General features: G+C 43.6%; 1 protein-coding gene across 5 annotated transcripts in view; it reads right to left on the bottom strand.

The window, feature by feature from the left end:
- LMLN (leishmanolysin like peptidase) overlaps positions 1-21,114 on the bottom strand; it is a 135,052-nt gene that overhangs the window by 8,129 nt on the left and 105,809 nt on the right. For 3 of the 5 annotated variants that reach the window (XM_082458604.1, XM_082458600.1, XM_082458599.1), the window contains one exon: positions 12,008-12,068. In XM_082458604.1, the coding sequence (XP_082314730.1) occupies positions 12,008-12,068 (61 nt within the window). Of the gene's footprint in view, positions 1-5,607; positions 7,761-12,007; positions 12,069-21,114 lie in introns of those variants that run through there. The other 2 variants (XM_082458603.1, XM_082458601.1) reach the window with 2 other exon arrangements.

Genomic DNA, 21,114 nt, shown 5'->3' with positions numbered 1-21,114 from the left:
CCAGATGACTGTGAGACAGGTAAGTGATGGATCTTTACCACCTGTTTGCATTTCTCTATTTTCTGACTCTCATTTGGCCAGAAAAAATGCATGAGAATTCTCTCCTAATTGTTCCTTTCTTTTCCTCCTACCATCGCCATAGATTTTCAAGTGGTATTGGGCACCCATACAACCTTGTGAAAAGTTGCTCAACAGCATCAAGGGACATTCTGCTCCTTCTTTCCATCTTTCAAAACAACTCTGGCTTTGTCATAAGCTGTACTTTTTATGGCAATTATAGTTGTTCATGACACTTTCACCTGCAACAAAACCTATTTTAGCTCTTCTGAACCATTCCAAATGTTTTAGAATTTAACTGATCAGATCTTAAACCAAGTTCTCATCTGTTCTCAGAACAGAACAGGTTGAAGGCATTTCACACAGACCACAGCCCAATAGTATCAATTCATCTCAAAGAAGCAGAGCAGAGGGAGAGTGTCCTCAGCCATGCAAGATGTCTGGTTCAACGTGCTTTCAATCCTGGAGAGCTTGTGGCAACAATTTCCTTGTCGTTCTTGGCAATTTAAGTTACCCTTTGTGAAATCAGTAGTGTTGGCAGGCCACGCTGCTAATTATTTGGAGTGCCTGGTCAGGCTTCCAGAGGCCAAGATCAGCTAGTTCTCTAATCTGTCTCCAGCCCTCCCTAAGCCTGAGCTCTTCAGGCTTCTATGATCCTTTCTCACTGCACCATGTTATTTCATGCTCAGCTTTTAATCAAGATCCGAAGAGCCAAACATGATATAGGCTTTGCTAGTTGAACAAAAGGCAAAGAAAATATCACACTTGGAATTGTATGTATCTTGCTATTGAGGGCAAATTCTGTGATGACTCTCTGCAGGGTAGAGAGTAACAGATTTTTTTTTTTTTTTTTTTTGGTCTTTTTAGTTAACAAGAGTCACAGACACATGCTGAACAGGGTCAGATAAATGAATGCAGTAGGCCAGGTGGAGACTGTAGTAAGTGGAGAGTGTTTGCCCCATCTAAGGAGAGGAGCACTAGTTCATTCCAACAGACTATTGCCAGAAAGGCCCCGTGAAGCAAAATCTTCCGATTTTCTAAGAGAAGCCAGAAATATGAGATTTCATGTGAAAGTCCCTCAAGTTTTACATGTTCACCACTATTTCAAAAAATTGTTTAATATGTAGGAATCAAAACAAAAAGTGTTTGTGACCAGGTTCGACCCATAGGCCACCAGTTTGGCTTCATGTCCTTTGCAGATTCATCAGGTTGTCACCTGTACTCATTCAAGTCATGGGCAAAATTTTGACCAGGACAGAGCCTGGTAGAGTCTTCCCTCTGGATTCACATGTATCCAATCAATCAGAACCGTTTGGTGTGGTGGAGTGCCTCCATTCTCACCCAGCTTATATTTCTCCACCTAATTTGAAAGGCTGTTATAAGAGATTTGGCCGAAATCCTGTGGCTACAGCATTTCTCTATCCTATGTTCTAGCAGCCTTAATCTTAAAGAATTACCCAAATTAAAAAAGAAAAAAAAAAAAAAGAATTACCCAACAAGTTAGTGGCTGAGCTGAAACAGTGTGGTCTCTGCTATCCCAAATCTCCCAATCTATTTGGAGACATGAGAACACACACCTGAAACACAGTCAAGAGGACTGGGCTCTGCTCTTCTCCCTCAGTAGAGAGAAAATGGGATACGACAAGGGCGGGCCTTAGAGGGACCCGTCCATGATCCAAACTTAATAACAGAGCTGCAGGTAGGTAAAAACCTCTTTGGCTGAATCTACTTTGACCATGCCATGTCCTTTCCTGTGATTTTTCCCTTCTGCAAATTGGAGGAAATGAAATTTTCTTTAAGTATGGGCTGTTAGTCATTTGAAACAGTTTTCCTCAGCGTCTGTGGAATCTCCTTCCTAGAAAGGTTGTTATAGTTGGCACAGACTGGCTGTAAGGAAGATCTGGCAGGAGATCTGGGCCAGATGGTAATTATAGTCCTTATAGCCATAATTCTTTAGCAATGAGGGCCAAGAAGGAAGGCATTTGTTTCAAGTATCCATGACAAGGAAGATTTCATACTTAAGTGTTGCTTGGTCCCAGGTCAAAGAGGTTCCAGCCACATCTCCCCAATCTATGCCTGTGTCGTGCTTTCACATCACTTGTGTGTAGCTTAAGAAGGGAGGAAAGGGACTTCCCTGGCAGTCCAGTGGTTGGGACTTCACCTCCCAGTGTTGGGGGGGTGAGGGTTGGATCCCTGGTTGGGGAGCTGGGAGCCTCAGGGCCAAGGAACCAAGGCATAGAACAGGAGCAATATTGTGACAAATTCAATAAAGACTTTGAAGATGGTCCACAACAAAAAAAAATCTTTAAAAAAAAAAAAAGGGCAGAAAAGAGAATTCAAATTCAGCAGGATGCTGCAGGAGACCGTGTCCAAGGAGACCGGGCTCCGAGAGAAGCTGTGCGCCGTGCAGCCGGAGAACTCCGCGATGAAGTCTGAGCACGCGCAGACCGTGAGTCAGCGCTCGGCCCAGCACGAGGCCCTGCGTGGCAGCTTCCGAGACCAGGTGCTGCAGCTGCAGGAGGAGCACCGGCGGACGGTGGAGACGCTGCAGCAGCAGCTGACCAGGCTGGAGGCCCAGCTCTTCCAGCTCCGGAGCGAGCCGTCCACAAGAAGCCCAGCTTCTTCCCAGCAACCTTTGAGGAGCCTTCGAGAAAGGAGAAGCACAGACCTCCCGCTTCTGGATGTGCCAGCCACGACCCGGGAGGAGGGGGAGGGGATGGAGACCACGGACACCGAGTCCATATCTTCCGCCGGCATCCAGGCGCAGTCCTTAGAGCAGCTGCTCCGTTCTCCCGAAGCCAGACTCGAGCCTCCTTCCTGGCACGCTGAATTCACCAAAGAAGAATTGGTTCAAAAGCTCAGTTCCACCACAAAAAGTGCCGACCACTTAAACGGGCTGCTTCGGGAAACAGAAGCCACCAACGCCATCCTCATGGAGCAGATTAAGCTTCTGAAGAGTGAAATAAGGCGGCTGGAGAGGAACCAGGCGCGAGAGCAGTCGGCCGCCAACCTGGAATACCTGACGAACGTGCTGCTGCAGTTCATCCTCCTGAAGCCGGGAAGCGAGCGGGAGCGGCTGCTGCCCGTCGTGGACACGATGCTGCAGCTCAGCCCCGAGGAGAAGGCCAGGCTGGCCGTCGCCGCCCAAGGTGAGGGGGAAAATGCTTCCCGTTCCTCCGGCTGGGCGTCCTATCTGCACAGCTGGTCTGGACTTCGATAGACCGATGGGAAAAGCATTATTTATTAACCAAATAGAATCCATTCGGAAAAAAAAAAAAAAAAATGGATCCACCACTACAGTTTTAAGACACTTCTTAGGAATCCTTTGTTCTCTCGAGTGAAAGAATATTTTACTATATGACTATTTAAAGAACTAACCATTATTAAATCTGCACATACTCAGAGCTTCAGACAGTTTAGCCTAGAGCAGTGCTCAAAAGCTTCTCTGCCCACCTTGAGTTCCAGCCTCCTGTGATGCCGTAACTCTAATATCACAACTGACCTCCTGTCCTCATCCTTGTTCCTAAAATCTGAACAAAGAACCCTGAGCTTGGCTTTAGGTGGGAGACATAGGGTGTCTCCCTGACTATGAAAGTATGGGAGACCCTGAGATGAGTCTACAGGGAAGATACTGGGAAATCTTGATTCTTGCAGGGCTTTCAGCAAAGAATTAACACCAATCTGTCAGGTACAGAAACTGAGGAAGATGTGACCTCAAACAAACCTGACCCAGACCTTGGAAGGGTTTCAGTTGTTTCGAGTGTTAACAAGAAGCCACTAGGAAGAGAGTTGCCACAGAGAGGGAAAAGTGGAGAGTACTTGTTTTAAGCCTCAAATGTCCAAATGACCTTCCAGGACCCAGTGGGACACTACCTCCTGGGTGCTGCCTGGTCCATCCGCTTCATGTGTGAGCTCTGAAAAGGCTCTTCCATTCAGCCCAATTTCTCCCCTTTGTCACCAGCTTCTTCTTTAGGTCCAGGCCTCAGAGGAAAAATAAATCACATTTTCATCCTGTTCACCTTTGCTTCCCAAGCACGTCCATGAGAGCTGTCTTAGTCTGTCTGGACTGCTATAACAAAAATACCATAGACTGGGTGGCTTAAACAACAAACATTTATTTCTCACAGTTCTAGAGGCTGGAAGTCCAAGATTCAGTGTCTGGTGAGAGCTCTCTTCCTGGTTCATAGACGCCAGCTTCTTTCTTGCTGTGCCCTCACATGGTGGAAAGGGCAAGAGAGCTCTGCAGTCCCTTTTATAAGGACACTAATCCCATTCATGAGGGCTCCATCCTCAAGACCTAATCACCTCCCAAAGGCCCAGCCTCCTAATATCATCACACTGGGGGTCAGGATTTAAACATATGAATTTGAGGAAGACACAAACACTCAGACCAGAACCAGAGCTGTGAGAGTTCTTCCCTACATCAAACTGGATTCTGATGGACTGAGTATTGTTCTCCATAATCCTGGTCTCAGTCCTGAAGTAATCTTAAAGAGTTACCTTACCATTTTATACATCCCTTAACTCCTGGAAGAATCAATTTAGCCATGACAAGATGATGGTTATCTAGCTTTTTAAAGACACAGTGTTTTTCATAAGCAATTTATTGAACAACTGTCTGTACAAGCATGTTCATAGTTTATAATAAGAAAATTAGAAACAGCCTAAGTATCCATTAGTAGGATAATGTGTTGTTCCTGGAAGAGCTTCTGTATCATTTAAATTTCTGAGAATGAAAATGCTTTCATATTACTTGTGTCAAGTCACTGCTGTAGCCTTCTAAGTGGTCCCCTACCTTTGTTCTCGCCCTTTGTAATCGTTCTCATTGCTTCTTCAGTGATCTATTAAAATGCAAATATGACTGTGGCACTCCTGGGCTTAAACGTTTCTTACAGTTTGTGCCTCTTTGTCTACCCATCACATTCTGAGCTCCTCAGTGTAAGAGCCCTCATGATCTGTCCCTGCTGTCCTCTGCAGCCTCGGCTCCTGTGCCTGTGCTCTGCTTTTCCTACCACACGTGACTTGTCGCCATCCCTGAACCCATCAGTTTCTTTCACAGCTACATGGCTTTGCACTTACTCTTGCTCTCTCTTTTTTTTTTAAATAAATTTATTTTTTTTATGTATTTATTTTTTTGGCTGCATTGGGTCTTCGTTGCTGCGCGTGGGCTTTCTCTAGTTGTGGTGAGCAGGGGCCACTCTTCGTTGCGGTGCATGTGCTTCTCATTGCGGTGGCTTCTCTTGTTGCGGAGCACAGGCTCTAGGCGCGCGGACTTCAGTAGTTGTGGCGCACGGGCTTAGTTGCTCTGCAGCATGTGGGATCTTCCCGGACCAGGGCTCTAACCCATGTCCCCTGCCTTGGCAGGCGGATTCTCAACCACTGCGCCACCAGGGAAGTCCCTCTGCTCTCTGCTTTTAGTACCTTCCTCCTCCTTCTCCAAAACCAAATTCTAACATAACGTCCTGCTCTACTCTCAGAAAAAAAAAGCCCACCTGTTCCAACAGCCACTGTGGGCTCTTGGCTCGCTCTGCACAAAGTGTCTGTGTTCACGCTTCGCCTGCCCCTCTAGAGTGCGTGCTCTTGGGAGCTGAGAGGTGTGTTCATCTCATACTCCCCACTGAAGCACAGGCCCTGTTGGATGCTAAATATTGAATGAATGAATACATTAATGAATGAACAAGTGTATGATTCTTCTAGTGCTTATATCTATTAATTCCTGGCGTTTGTTTTAGGCTATACCCAATTATTTAAATCATGTTCACATATATAAAAGTATTGGGCTGGGGAAGAGAGGTCCCATGCAAAGTGTTCATTCTCAGCCTCAAACATTCCGACAATAAGAAAGCTCATTTGTGATCCTTAGCTACACAAAATCTTCTGTGACACTTGGAACACATCTGGGGACTTAGCTGGGATACACTATGTCTTTGGGAAGATCAGAATCATCTTAGGATTTGAGCCAAACTTAGCCTACACCACTCGTTTGGTTTTTTGTGCCAGGACAGCACAGGTATGGGGGTCTTTTTTTTTTTTTTTTTTTTTTTGGCCACGCCTTGAGGCTTGCAGGATCTTAGTTCCCAGACTAGGATTGAACCCGTACCCTCAGCAGTGAAAGTGAGGAGTCCTAACCATTGGACCTCCAGGGAATTCCCTAGGGGTCTTTATTGTCTAAACCTGTTGCCAAAACAATTTTGAAGTCTGAAAGTATTCCAAACATGGTTAAAATGAATTCCCCAAGATGCCTTATTTGCATGTGTGTGAATTTGCCTTAGGAATAATTGCTGACACTGACGAAAGCACTGACCTCTCAAAGCGCCCCATGCCTGTAGTACAGCACTTATAGTGCACTTAACGATTGGCCCTCTACAGCCTCACTGGAAAGGAAGTTCCACAGGGCAAGTGGGTTCATTTTTTCCATAATTATTGATACACAGAAAAGAATATATATAACATACATGTAAGTTATGGAGCATAGCACTATTTCTTATCTTTCTATCCCTACTGCCTAGAAAAATGCTTGGTACAATAAATGTATGTTGAATAAACAAATGATTCTTCTATGAATAAGTGAACCAGATAGAACAGCATCTCCCAGATAAAATACCCATCAGTTGTCAGATAGCTAAAGGCATTATACCAAGGTGGACTGAACTCCCTACTATATGTATGAGAACCAAATTTTACTTTCCAGACTGATCCTCTTCCTGTCTACCGTTTGCAAGTTCGGTAGTGCATCTCTATCATTGGGGTACACGGTGGAGACAACATGGCGTGATTGAAAGACCACTGACTAAAGGCAGACAATTCTTTAGCCAGAGCTCTACCATTTTACAGTTGTATGACCTTGGGCAAACTACACACCATCCCTAGGAATCAGTTCTCTAACCTATTAAAAGTGGGTTATTAATACTTACCTGCTGGAGTTTTAGGGAGTGTAAATGAAATAACATCTGATGTTAATTACCTTCTCACATTATTTCAGGTAAAGAAACCTGTCTAAATATTTCTAGACAGAAATCATTGACCTCTGCTATTGATGGCATACTGGAAAGTAGCTTAAAAGCTGTATTTACAAAGAGTTGCCATCAGCCTAGGGGTTTCTGCTTCCCTCTTAAATTCATGGGCCATATCAGACTTCCTCCTTATTACCTTGCAGTTGCATCTTTCCTTGGTGGCTTTATATTGCTTTTTGCCCTTCGTGGTAGCTAAATCCTACACATGGCATCCATGGAGTTGTTGTCTTTCACATATTCCTGAGGAGTCACTTTCTTTTTTCCCCTTGATTTAACCTTAGAGACAAATCAATAGGTAACTATGGTTCTCTCCCGAACAGTAAAAGAAAATGGAAAAAAAAAAAAAAAAAAGAGAGCGAGAGAGAAAGAAAAGGGAATTTTCTGTGCAGTAATTCTCACAGTTTATGGTAATGCCATGGTTTTGTACTTTTTTCTGATGGACACACCATAGTTCAAGCAGTTCGATTTGGTTCTGCATAAGCAGTCCCCTCTTCTGGAATAGGTTATGGATTGTGAAGTGTAATTACAAAGCCAGTCATTTAAAACTCACAATGCCAGGGCCCCCAGGAATGAGGTTACCCTGGGTCACTGGGTTCTCAGGGCAGTCCACAAAAGTCTATCTAACGCTGAATGTTGCTGACCTGGCGCCCAAGATGCAGCTACTCCCAATAACTCTGTACGTCCTTGGCTCTGCAAGAGAAGGCGAGAGGGCACGCTGTGTTACAGCCCTGGGTGCCAGGGACACAGCTCTCCCCTACTCCCTACTTGGCTGGGCCCTCAGCTAGGGGTTGGGCTGTGCCAGGGAGGGGGCTGGGGAGAAGGGCAGAAAATCCTGGGCACCAGCACCAGAAATGTGACTCTCTCAGAACCTCATTCTAGTCCTTCAATAATAGTAATAATAATGACATTTGTATGGTGCTTTATGATTTACAAATGACATATTTTCATCCTTATATCTCACTGGTCTCATTTGGTTCTTACAAGTCCGTTGAATTTGTAATTGTTATAATTTCATTTAACAAGCAAGAAAACTGAGGTTCAGAAGTGAAAAGATTTTTTCTAAGGTCAGTGGGGGAAGGGTGTGAAAAAAAAGATCAATTGCCACCCAAGCATGGGTGCTTTTGACTAGGTCTTCCTCCACACCCACATGTTTGTATTTCATTTATTTACAAAACACTTCATGTTTACTAGGTGCCAGGCACTGTTCTAGAGTTCTACAAATATCAGCCCACTTAATATGGCTCAGTCCTGAGTTAAGTTTTGCCTTATTTTCTTTTTTACATTTAAACTTGTGCCTTGATCACCGTGGAATCCTCTTAGAAATGGGTGGTGACTTTAACAATGTTCCCCAGAGGCACATTTTTTAGTCAGATGGGCTTGAACTACTGTGTCAAGTGATCTCTGACTCTCATATTTCTGTTATCAGGTGAGTTGTTTTCAAGAGTCGGACTCTGCCACATAGTTTAAATATGACGTGAGCCTTTATATTCGCAAATCCAGCAGGCCTCTCCACCATAGCCTTTTTTACTTGAAGACAAAAGAAACTGTCTCCAACCAGAGCTAATGTCTCAGCCAATGGAATATTGCCCTTAATAAATCCTCTACTGAATACTTCATCCGAGTCTGGCAGTTCTGTGCTTCTTGGCACCTAGAGAGTATTTGACCAGCCTAAGAGGAGAGTAGCCCAGCAGCTACCAGAACAGGATCTGAAATAGATCTCTGGCTTTGAATTCTGGCTCTCCTTCTTTCTATTTTTGCTCTTCTGCAAGTTTTGTACCCTATCTGTGCCTCAGTTTTCTCATCTTTAAAATGGGGACAGTAATAATGCCAACCTCACAGTGTTGTTGTGAAGCCTTTCCCATTCTACAGATGAGAAAATTGAAGCTCAAGGAATGGTAAGGAATTTTCCAAAGACCACACAATTAGTATGTGCTGGAGCTGGGGTTTGAATTTAGAGTTGCCTGTTTCCAAAGCACATACTTTACCAGCTGTAGGGATAGAGTCAACTCCTGGCCAGGTGGTCAGTCAGATGTGCTATGTTGAGAACAATTCTGAGACTGCATTGGAGCTGAATGGGAATGAGTGTAGGCACAGGAGGGGAGATGGCATATGTCCTTCCCTCTCGGCACATCCACTGATAGACCTGTACATCATTTAGGAATGGGGCCCCAGCCTGGGAGCTCCTTTAGGGCAGGTGCCACATCTTATTGGTATCTGTCTCCCCAGCTCTTAGCACAGTGCCTGGCCCAAAGTAGGCAGTAAATATGCGTTGAACTAGATTGAATCAAGCTGTCCAAAGACTTGCACCCTGAGGATAAGTCCTCTGCACTCTGGATTTGGGCAGCTTCCTTCTGTTTGCCTTAAAAAAGGCAAACTTCTAGTCTTAAATGAGACTTGGGGAGGCTCATACGTCCATATGTTAAGACCTTCTATAGCTTCCACCCTTATTTCAAGGGCAAATTTAAGTGTAAAAATGATACAAACAAGATATGTTGATTTTATTTTACTTCAGTCACTACAATGAAACAACAGCCAGTTTATCCAGCCAATTTATCTTCCTCTCCACTATGTCTACTCACTCTTCCTCCACTCCCAATTTCAAAGGCAAATGGATATTATCTTAAGTGTGGGAAGTAAGAAGGACTGATGGGTTAGAGTTTAGAAGTAACATCCTATCTTTGGAACATAGTCAGCCTGGGATCATTGATTCTGCTTCATTTTTCCTTCCTGATTTAAAGAGTAGTGGAAGTCTGGAGTGTTTATTGTTTCATGAGAGTCTGGGTAAAAGGAGTATTTGACTTGGTTTCATATGCAAACCCTGCTCATCTACTTAGGTGTGACCCAGGCAGAGTGCACTCTGGAAAACTTGCCCTTCCGAGTGTTGTTCTCTGAAACCCAATCTAGTGTGTATCCCCAGAAGGAGGCACGTGGTTACCTTCTTCTTCCTTTAAACTAAAATGGTATTTAGATCCTGCAGCATGAGGAGACTGACTTAATGAAAGCAAGAAGCTGGAACAGATGACTTCTTCAATCTTCTTTTAGCTTAAAAAATATTATTGGTCACGTCCTCTTAGCCAGGTGCTATGCTAAATGCTTTTATGTACATTATCTCACTTAATTCTCTTAACAGCTTTGGGGGGGAGGTATCATTACCTTACTGTACAGATAAAATCTTAGATTCCAGAAGGTTAAGTGATTTGCTAATATTGCATAGTTCCCGAGTGGTTAAACCTCATTTATTCAGTAAATGTTTGTTGAGCCCCTGCTTGTTGCCAGGCACTGGAATAAACTCTAGAAATACTGAAATGAATAAGAAGTAGCCCTGCACTCAAGAGCTCCCAGTCCAAAGACAAAGATGGATCTCCAAATGGATTATATAATCAAATGTAGTAAAGGAGTGATAACTGTATGGAAAGGGTATCACAGGAGCACAGATAGCGGAACTTGACCAGCCTGGTAGTCAGGAGGGTCTTAGATGATGAAACAGTAAGCACTGAACTGGTGAAGGAGGGTTAAAAAGGGACAGACTGCATCCCAGGCATTGGGAGGGGGCAACACAAGCAAAAGCATGGAGATGAGAAACAGCATTAAGTGTGAGATCCACAAATGTGGGGATTGCTAGACTAGTGTAGGTGTGGAGATGGGGCTGGCATGGTAAGCAGGGGCCAGGTCAAGGCTGTCCCTGTAGTTTTGCTTTTCCAATGACCTATACTCTTCCCCTTGAAACTTATGCTCTGTGAAGAAGCCTGTCCCCTGCTGAGAATCCAGAAATGGCCCCAGGGACTTCCCTGGTGGTCCAGTGGTTAAAACTCCACACTTCCACTGCAGGGGGCATGGGTTCGATCCCTGGTTGGGGAACTAAGATCCTGCATGACACGCGGTGCAGCCAAAATAAATAAATAAATTAAAAAATTAAATTAAAATGGCCCCAAACAGTTACTCTTAGGTGAAAGTTTAAATCAGATAGTCTACTGGGAGGGAGGGTGTTGCTGCAACCCGGAGAATCATTTCTCCTCTGAGAGGCTCCTGGGCCATCTCTTAGCAGATCAAGTATCTAGCCAGATAAGCAATTGGAGAGCTAGGGACAGAGATTAGAGTCAGTGTGTAACAGTGGGTGACTCTTCTGAAGCCCACACCCTCAGTGAATTGTTGTGATGAAGCGGTTAACTTCGACCCCTCCCCTCCCACCCTGGCTTTCTCTCTGTCTCCATCCTCCTACAAACTATCTATACACCTCTGCCCTTTCCCTGTGTTTGTCTTTGCTGTTCCTTCTTTGAGCTTGCATGGGATGCTTGTCATCACTGACATGAACTGAATGTATAAGGCTTGGCCTCCACAACAGCGTTTCCTAACTGAACCGCAGTACAGTCAAATCAGCGGCATGAATCCTCTGGGACCCAAGATTAAGAGGATGAGATGAAAGCTTCTAAGTTGGAAACACAACAGCTAGATCAGGGTTTCCCAAAGTGTGGTCTGTGGACCACCTGCATCAGAAGTGTTTCTGCTGAGTGGAGATTAAAGGGTCCCAACCCAGGCCTATTGATTCCAAATATTGGAATATAGCTAAGAATTCTGTATTTTTAACAAGCCCACTGGAAGATCCTTTATATATGTGTGTGTGTGTATATATATGTGTGTGCGTGTATATATGTGTGTGCATATATATATGAAACAATTGCCTAGAACAGGAATCATAAAATGGCAGCCATAGATCAAACTCACTTGCAGATCTATCTTGTTTGGCCCTTACCGTGTTTTAAAAATCACAACATTTTACTCAAAAATCTAGATTTCTGGTTTCTCTCTATAGAGGCAACCTGGAGCCTATATTCACACAATGATCATCTGAAGCTAGCTACGTAAGGACCATCCTGTTTCACTCAGCTTGCTGTCAGTCCCCAGAGCCACCAGGGCCTCCCATGGCCTAATATCCTCACCTTTGACTTGGGCTCCTCCAGCACAGGTACCAGGTTTTTGTCATCCATGAGTCCTCCGTCTCTAAAACCAAATTTACAGAAGAGAGTGAATAAATGATGTTGACTAAATGAATGGGAACAAGCTTGATGATAAACTCCTCTTGGTTTGGATAACTTAACTGCAAGTTAAAAAAAAAAAGCCCTGGTCTTGGGTGCAGGACACACAGATCCTCATCCTGGTTCTACTGCGGATACCTTTGGCTGTATCACCTCACTTCTCAGAGTCTAAGTTATCTTAACCACAAAAAGAGCTATAAGGATAGATTTGACTCTAAATTCTTCAACAATTCTCGAACAGTGTAGCTTCTCCAAGTTGCGGGTAGCTTCCATTTTAAAACTGCCAGCGTCTCTCTTTGAAGCTCCACACTCACAACGCCATCTGTTCACAAGGCAGTTTGGAATCTTAGTCTGACCTGAGGAGGTAGCTGACTCTCCGCATAGTCACAGAATGCTCGGTATTTATGGAGAGAGACTGGGCTAACGCCTTCAGTTATGCACAGGTGAAGTCCAAACACCTCAGCACAGTGCAGAAGTCTCTTCATACTCAGCTCCCTGCCAGATATCCCTGTGACGTCCCCCCTTTCACCAGCAATACTCAGCTACCTAGCTGCCCCCAAACCCATGTTGTTTCTCCCCTCTCTGCCTTTGTACATAGTCTTTGCCTCACCCCATTCAGCCATCTAGTGAATTCTACTTGGCCTTTAACACCCGGTGGAAAGACCCCTCTGGGAAGTTTTCTAGCCACTGCCCCCGAACCCCTTCTCCAGGCCTAACTTTTCACTCTCTCTCCTCAGTACCTTTAACTTTGTCTTGTACATGTCCCTGTCATTACATCATCACAGTTCTCCTTTATGTGCTGGCTCCCCTACTAGACTGTGATCTCCTTGAGGGCAAGGATCTAGGACACGTCTCAGAAGCACAACCAATGCATGTTGAATGGAGGCTGACCAGCCCTAAATCCCATATGCTGGAAGGACTGCACCTCGGCGAAGAGCTGACCATTAGCCCTGGTCTTGCCCACATTCCCCCTCCCCCAACACACACACTTATGCATTTTGAGATGCACAGCTCATGGCTGAGCTTTAGAGTGACGGGTGATGTTTGCCACGGGTTGATTATCCTGTGTTTCAGCATCAGTGCTGCATAATGTTGATCGTAGGGATTATGTGTGAATAATTATTTGGTGTAGCACTTAGCAATAATGGCATGGCATAGGCAGCATTTCCTAAATTGTTACGAGGAATCCTCTAATCCTCTTTTGGAGAATGTAAATAGACACTGTATTAAAACAGTAATCCAGTCAAAAAAGTTTGGGGAAGTCTGAAGACTTTATTAGCATATTAAAGGCTCAGATGTCTGGGGATAAAGAATGATGTTTAATTTTGTTTCACCCAGTGCTTCCAAAGCTCAGTGTTGAGGAATGAACACTGAATTAGAAGTCAGAAGACTTGAGTTCTCATTTCCCCTCTGCCAATAATGCAAACGTGTGATCTTGAACCAGACACTTCCCCTTTTGGAGCCTCAAATTCCTCATTTGTAAATTGAATGGATTGAAAAAAAAATCTAAAATGACATGTCTGGATTAGATTATTTCTAGCAGCCCTTCTAATCCCCATTTTCTATCCTGCTCAGAAGGGATGAACAACTCTGGTTTTGATACCTTTGCTGGGCTAAAAGGCTTACACAATGAGTACTTAGCTACATGCTTTCAGTTCTGCTCTGCCCCACGCTCCGGAACAGCTGGGCAGGAGCTAGGATGTTCCCTTAATGCAGCTGTTTCCTGTGGAAGGCCAGATCTGATGGGAAATTATCTGGCAATTCTGAGCTGGCTGTGCCAACTCTGGGATGACCATTTTATTTATTTTTTTTCTGGGACAATCTTTAACATTGTAAGAATCAGCCACCCACTTTTCTTCTCCTTTGCAAGGAATTCCCCATTGCAGGAATCATTGCCCCGAATATCCAAAAAAAATAAATTTGATAGTAAAGTGAAACTCTGGGTTAAGGAGGAGCTGGTGGGTAGGAGAGATTTGATAGCAATCATCAACCAGGACCCTAAAAACCCCAAGTACCTGCCAGGAGACCAGATCCCTGAGAATGTAGTGAGGAGAGTAAGGCCCAAAGTTCCCCTGGTTTTGAGAGAAAATATAGCCAAACTGGTTCCGTTTAAAAGTACATCTGGCTGGGCTTCCCTGGTGGCGCAGTAGTTAAGAATCCACCTGCCAATGCAGGGGACATGGGTTCAAGCCCTGGTCCAGGAAGATCCCACATGCCGCGGAGCAACTAAGCCCGTGCACCACAACTACTGAGCCTGCGCTCTAGAGCCTGTGAGCCACAACTACTGAGCCCATATGTCACAACTATGGAAGCCCTCGTGCCTAGAGCCCGCAACAAAGAGTAGCCCCCACTCACCACAACTAGAGAAAGCCCACGTGCAGCAGCAAAGACCCAACGCAGCCAAAAATAAATTAATTAAATAAATTTAAAAATAAATAAATAAAAGTACATCTGGCTGAAGTCAGATTCTGGAATCACGGAGTTCATGTGGACAGGGGTCATTGGTATTTCCTGCTGATGGAGGCCCTATTAGCGTGACGTCATGTTCAAAACAGAAAGCCCACACTTGCTGCTCTGAAAGGTAGCCCCCAAATGGCCACTGTTTAAGACTCACATTACACATAAGCAGAGTGGTGGTTCCCTCTGGATATCATCTTGGCAAAGTCAGAAATACCATTACTCAGAATAATCTGTAGCCAGGATTTTCTTCTTTCGTAAGGTACCACCACTCCCAGATCGTTCCTTCTTTCCTTTCCTCTGTCCTAAAAAATTACAGAGCATTCATCCTAGAGTCAAATGACAAAACTAAAACAATTTAGTGTGATGCCCTTTATTCAAGGGAAAGCAGTCCATGGACGGGGGAAGTACAGGGCCTCTCCAGCAGTGGACTGCTCTTCCCAGGGATTTTGGGCAAGAGCAAGTTTTGCATCAGAAGTGGCAACACAAAACAGGGCATGACTGGCTAGGAGGCCCTATTTTCTAGGGTCAGGTAAACCAGCTAAAGCTGAGCTGGAGGACTGAGATTGGTGTTAGGCTTCCTTGACAGTGAGGCATTTCCCGTAAGTGCTGCTGACTTAGGTTTAGATTTGTGTGTGTGTGTGGGAGGGCACTGGGTTGCCTCCGTTTTGTGGGTCCCGACAGAGGAATTAACTTTATGGCTGTATTTCAGATCTTGCACTGGGCATCATGGTGTGTCACTGAGCCCGAGTGGGTGTATGTAGTACAACTCTTATAGGGATTGGGTCCAAAAGTTAATGTCTAAGGCAAAAATCAAGCATTATCAGAAATACCTTTGAAAATATTTAAAATCATCCCCAAGGGTGGTGAAATGGTCACACTATGAGACGCACGAGGACAGCTGAGGGACCTGAGTTTAACTGAGCGATTCTGTCATTCATCCCACACTTCTCCAGGCCATTGACTCAGTGTGTGGAATGGTACTAGTTAAATTACAATGTCTCTCTCAGAGTTTTATTTGTTTTGTTCTGTTTTGGCTGAAATTGAACTTGTGTAAGCTACATATGTGTATGACACTCATTTGGTGAAATACATAGAAAAATACCTACACTATCCTGCTAAGTAAGGTTACTCCCCAGGAGAGGACTGGGATTGGGGATGCTAAACAAAAGGAGGGTCAAAGAGGACCCCAGGCTTCTCTATAATGTTTTTATTTTTATTTAACACAGAAAATGTATTCACATTTTTCTTGTGTAACATGAAAAGATCCCTGACTACAAGTTGCTCACTATCAGAGGGAGACAGGCATGAAAATAAACAGTAAGATAGATAGTTATAAGTGCTGTAATAGCATTTACGGGAGGCCTTAGGGGAGGGGAGCAATTAATTTTTCCCTGCTACTTAATCTCATCCCTGTCCTTTTATTCTGTGTTCAAGGAAATACAGTTGAAGCCCTGCTTATCTTGCTTCAAGGTGACCTAGATAAGGCTTGGACAGTTTGGCTTGTCTTGCTAGGTCCCTGCCCTGCCCCAGGGAAGGGCAGCTCTTATAGTATGTAGGGCTAGGAGAAGCACATAGACATTAAGAGGAGGCATCTGCCTGAGTTTTCTAATCTGCCACGTTTTTTTCTGCCATCACAGGGATCTTGCTAAGGGTGAGAGGGGACCTTGGACATTGGACCTCAGTGTGTTGGCCCACTGGTGGACTCACTCTTGGCAGTGACTTCTCCTCCTCTTTGTCCTTTGTGAGGTAGAATGGACAAGAATTATTATTTCCTTGTTATGGACTTGGAATCAAAGGCACAGGAATCAGAAGCAGAGATGAGAACCCCACACTGGGTTGCTCCCCAGCCCAAGGCCTTCTCCATCTAGCCCTTCACACTCTCACTGACCATTTCAGAAGGCAGTTATAATAAACTCTGAAAGTAGAACCCCTGTGAAAATTAATAAAGGGGAACCTCACTAAAATGGAGTTGGGAGGCCAGAAAGGGGCGCTCTCATGCATGTTCCACTTGACATCAACACAGATCCTAACAGGAAGAGACATACCTTGCATCTCGGGCAGGAAGTTACACTACTTTAGTACCACCATTAGGAGGAAGATTTTCTCCTTGCATGGCAACAGGTCAGCCAATGAAAAGCCACTATACTTAGAACACCAAGTTTCTTCCAATGGACTTTTTGCTTTTAATAGTCCCTCTCAACTTCCCTTCTCCTCTATAAAAGAGTTTCCTCTCCTTTGCTTTACGGGACTTACATGTGGTTCACCATATTTGCATGTCCCAAATTGCAATTCTTTGCTGTTCCTGAATAAACTTGTTTTGCTGGTAAAATAACCAGCTGTTTTATTGTTTTAGGTTAGCACCTAGAATCCATAGCAACAGAACCATAGGAAGTCCATTGGATAAATGTTTAGAGTATTTTCCTGACACAGGCTATAGCGTGAGCTCTGTTCCAGACCTAGTGGGAAAACTCTACAACTCTTTTCCTGGGAATGAGGTCCTTCTCAACTGAAGGTTGTGCTTAGTATACTAAAAATTGCAGACCTGCCACAACTAGGACCTGATGCAACCAAATAAGTAAATTAATATATATTAAAAAAAATTTTTTTGCAGGCCCTAGACTGAGATGGAATTCACCACATTTTATCTGTGATATCCTGAACAGATTACTTGACCACCCTGAACCTCAGCTCTTTACCTGTCAAATGGGAAAAACACCACCCTCCTCACTGGATAACTGTGAGGAATGAATAGAAGTCAGATGCCTGGTCCAAGGCAGGCATTCAGCATATTCCCACTCAATCTTTGGATCTTTCCTACAGGGGGTATTGGCTGCACAAACACATGGTAGGACTTGCCTGGTTTGGTGAGTTAGCTTAGTGTGAACAATCAAACCTACAAGGTATTCGAAACATTAATGTCTGCACCCAGGGAGAGGATCTTCGTTCAAAAGTGCCTCTTTTCAGACTAACTTGGGCCTGCAAGAATAGAGGAAGAAAGAAAGAAGGAAAGAAGGAAAGAAAGAAGGAAGGCAGGAAGGGAAAGAAAGAAAGAAGGAAACTTTGAGTGCATCATTTTTATTGCTTCTTTTTTTTCCACACAAAGAGAAATTGAGATCAGTTGGCCAGGGCTGTGGACATCCTGAACTCATCTTATCTTTTTATACATTTCAAGAAGCGATATAATGCTTTTATCAGTGTTCAATGTTGGTAATGACTGCATTGTGTGGTTTTCCAAAGACTTTCTCTTGGATGAAGGCATTTGATGATGGAGGACATTGGCCATTAAAGTTTTTAGGCCTCTGTCTCAGCAATAAAATGAGATGAGGATGTATGGCAGCATTTATATTACATGGTTTTCCTCTAGGGTTAATTCTAGAGCTCATTGTCCCCAAAGATCTTTACTTTTAAATTAGCTGAAACCCTTTGGTTGCCATAACAGAATTCATTTAAAGTTGGCTGAAGGGAAAAGTGAGAAATGTATATTAAAAATGATTAAAGAAGACAATTTAGGTGATACAAACAAACCTTATTTAACACTTCATGAAGCAGGCAGCCTCCATTCCCAAGGGTCCAGAGAACTGCAAAACGGGGCAGAAGGCAGATAGCTTTCATAGGATAAAGAATAAAGAACAAAGAAGAGAAAAATAGAAAATATCTGATGAACTGGGGCCACACAGTCAACCTTGTCTGGGGTGAGAAGGAAGAAGAAAATAAGTATAGAGCCCAGAGCTAGATTGGCATTTGGGGGTTGGCTGACTGGATATGCTGCATTTCTGATCACATGGAGCATTTACAGGGCCATGAAAGTTATCTAAATTTCCATTTGCTGACATGGTACCCTGGGAAGGAGTGGCCTAGAAATTTATTTCTATGTATTATATGTATTTGTATATGCTATATACATGTTCATGTACATGGATATGCATATTTATGTATACGTATATTCTATGTATGTACACTATGTATAATGTATAAGGATATGTATAGTCCTTTCTTATGGAATCTGAAGACAGAAATACAGTAAAGCTGTAGAAGAGGAAACTGCAGAGGCATTGGGCCATCTTGCATGTCTGCTGAGCTCTTCTCTCCTCCCCTCCCCCTCCCCTGGTGTTATATAGCTGTTACCACTCTCCTGAGAGAGTGATTGATGGATATGGTTCCAATTAGTTCTGAGTCAGGGCTGATTAGATCACAAATTCTAATTCCTGGCTTGGATAAGGTGTCCATCCTGGTCAATGAGCTACTACAGGCAGAGAAAATGAGATACCCAGTGCAGAACTGGCTGCTGGAGCCTGTCCTTTATGAGAAGGAAGACACACTCATTACAATTTATGACCAAGGACTGGAGATCAATCTAGACTGTGTATCAACACGGCATAAAGAAAGCAAACATGACCAAATATGAACAAATATAACCAAAATGACCTGAATCATGACTGAGAAGGATAAACAAAACAAGGGCCTGTCTTGTGGTTGGGTTTAGATGGAGAAAAGGAAGCAGGGCTTGATGGCAGTAAAAAAAAAATGGGACGAAGAGAATCCTTGTGTATGATACCCGGAGGCTGAGCAGCAGGACAGTGTCACTAAGAGAGAGGAAAAGCGAGCGGGAAGGGCAGCTGGGGCCACGGCCTTGCCCCCTAGAAAAGAATCTCCCCTAATTACTCCCACGTAAGCATTTTGTAATCCTTTCCCCTTCCAACATCCTAATTCTAAATAAGGTCCATGTCTTTGATTTCCCATCTTCTTCCCTAATTAAAGGAAAGCATTTAAAAGAAAATAAACAGTGATGGCAAAAATAATAGCTTCCGCTTACTAAGAGCCTACTAAATGCCCACTGTTTTACATAACTTATCTCTACTTCTTACAACAACTTTGTGAGGCAGACATTGCTATCCCCATTTTATAGACACGGAAAATGAGTCTCAGTGTGATAAAGGAACTTTCCCCCAAGTCACGACACGAGTCAGACCCAGGTGTGCTGACTGCTGCCCACCACACCGCAGTGTCCTGTATGGGGGGGTGAAGAACTGTGTCAGCTTCCTACTGCTGCTATAACAGATTATCACAAACTTAGTGCCTAGAAAAAGGCAAATCTATTATCTTACAGTTCTAGAAGTCAGAAGTCCTAAAGTCAAGGGGTTGGCAGGACTGCATTCCTTCCAGAGGCTCTGGGGAGAATGTGCTTCCTTGCCTTTTCCAGCTTTGATAAGCCACCTTGCATTCCTTGGCTCATGGCCTCTTCTTCCATCTTCAAAGCCAGCAGCACTGTGTCTTCGAATCTCTAACTCTGCTTCCATTTTCTCTCACTCTGATCCTCCTGCCTCCCTCTTCTAAGGACACTTATAATTACACTGGGCCCACCAAGATAATCCAGAATAATCTCTCCACCTCAAAATCCTTAACTTAATCACATCTGCAAAGTCCCTTTTGCCATGTAAGGTGACATATTTCACAGGTTCCAGGATTAGGATGTGGACATCTTTGGGGACCATTATCCTGCCTCCCACATGACCCACATCTGTGTCATTGACCACTGTACCCCCAGTACCTAGCACAGTGCTTGTTGCTTATAAAGTGCTCAAGAAATATTTGTTAAACTGATGAATGAGGAACAGTAAACTAGACTAACTTCAAATCCTATCCTCTGCTTCTGTCTGTTTTTATTTTTTATTTATTTTTATTTATTTATTTTTTGGCCATGCCACGCAGCTTACAGATCTTAGTTCCCCGACCAGGGATTGAACCCAGGCCCCCGGCAGTGGAAGCAGAGTCCTAACCACTGGACCGCCAGGGAATTCCCTGTTTGTTTTTATTTTAATTTTAGTTTTTGGTTCATCTATCTTATGATATGATAGGACCAGAGGGACAAACACTATGGCTGAGCGATCAGTTCCTCCAGTGAGCCCCGAATTTAAAAATGGACAACCCTTGATACCAGAGGCTATCTTCTTAGGTTGAGAATAACTCTAGGTTGTAAAGAAACTCTTCAAAGTGCAGAGTGACTGCCTGTGACCTACAGTGGTGAGGCCTTCAAAACCCTTAAGTTCAAAATAAACCACAAACAAACAACCCAATTTTAAAATAGTCAAAGGACTTGAATAGACATTTCTCCAAAGAAGATAGACAAATGACCAATAAACATATGAAAAGATGCTCAACATCATTAGCCATCAAGAAATACAAATCAAAATGTCAATGAGATATCACTTTACACCCATTAGAAGAGCTACAATAAAATTTTAAAAAATAAATGTCAGGGAAGATGTGGAGAAAGTGGAAACCTCATGTATTGCTGGGAATGTAAAATGGTACAGCTGCTGTGGAAAACAGTTTGGCGATTCCTTGAAAAGTTAAACATAGAAGTATCATATGGCCCAGTAATTCCATTCCTAAGTATAAACCCCAAAGAATTTAAATCAGGGACTCAGTGCCAATGTTCATAGCAGCATTATTCACAATAGTCAAAAGGTAGAAACAATCCAAATGTTCATTAACAAATGAATGGATTAACAAAATGTGATATATACATTTAATGTGATATACAATTAAAT

This window comes from Balaenoptera physalus, assembly GCF_965194825.1.
Source record: "Balaenoptera physalus genome assembly, chromosome: 4".
In the NCBI taxonomy this organism is placed as follows: domain Eukaryota; kingdom Metazoa; phylum Chordata; class Mammalia; order Artiodactyla; family Balaenopteridae; genus Balaenoptera; species Balaenoptera physalus.
Note: the sequence above shows the minus strand (reverse complement) of the source record. Positions and strands in the feature narration are given on the sequence as shown.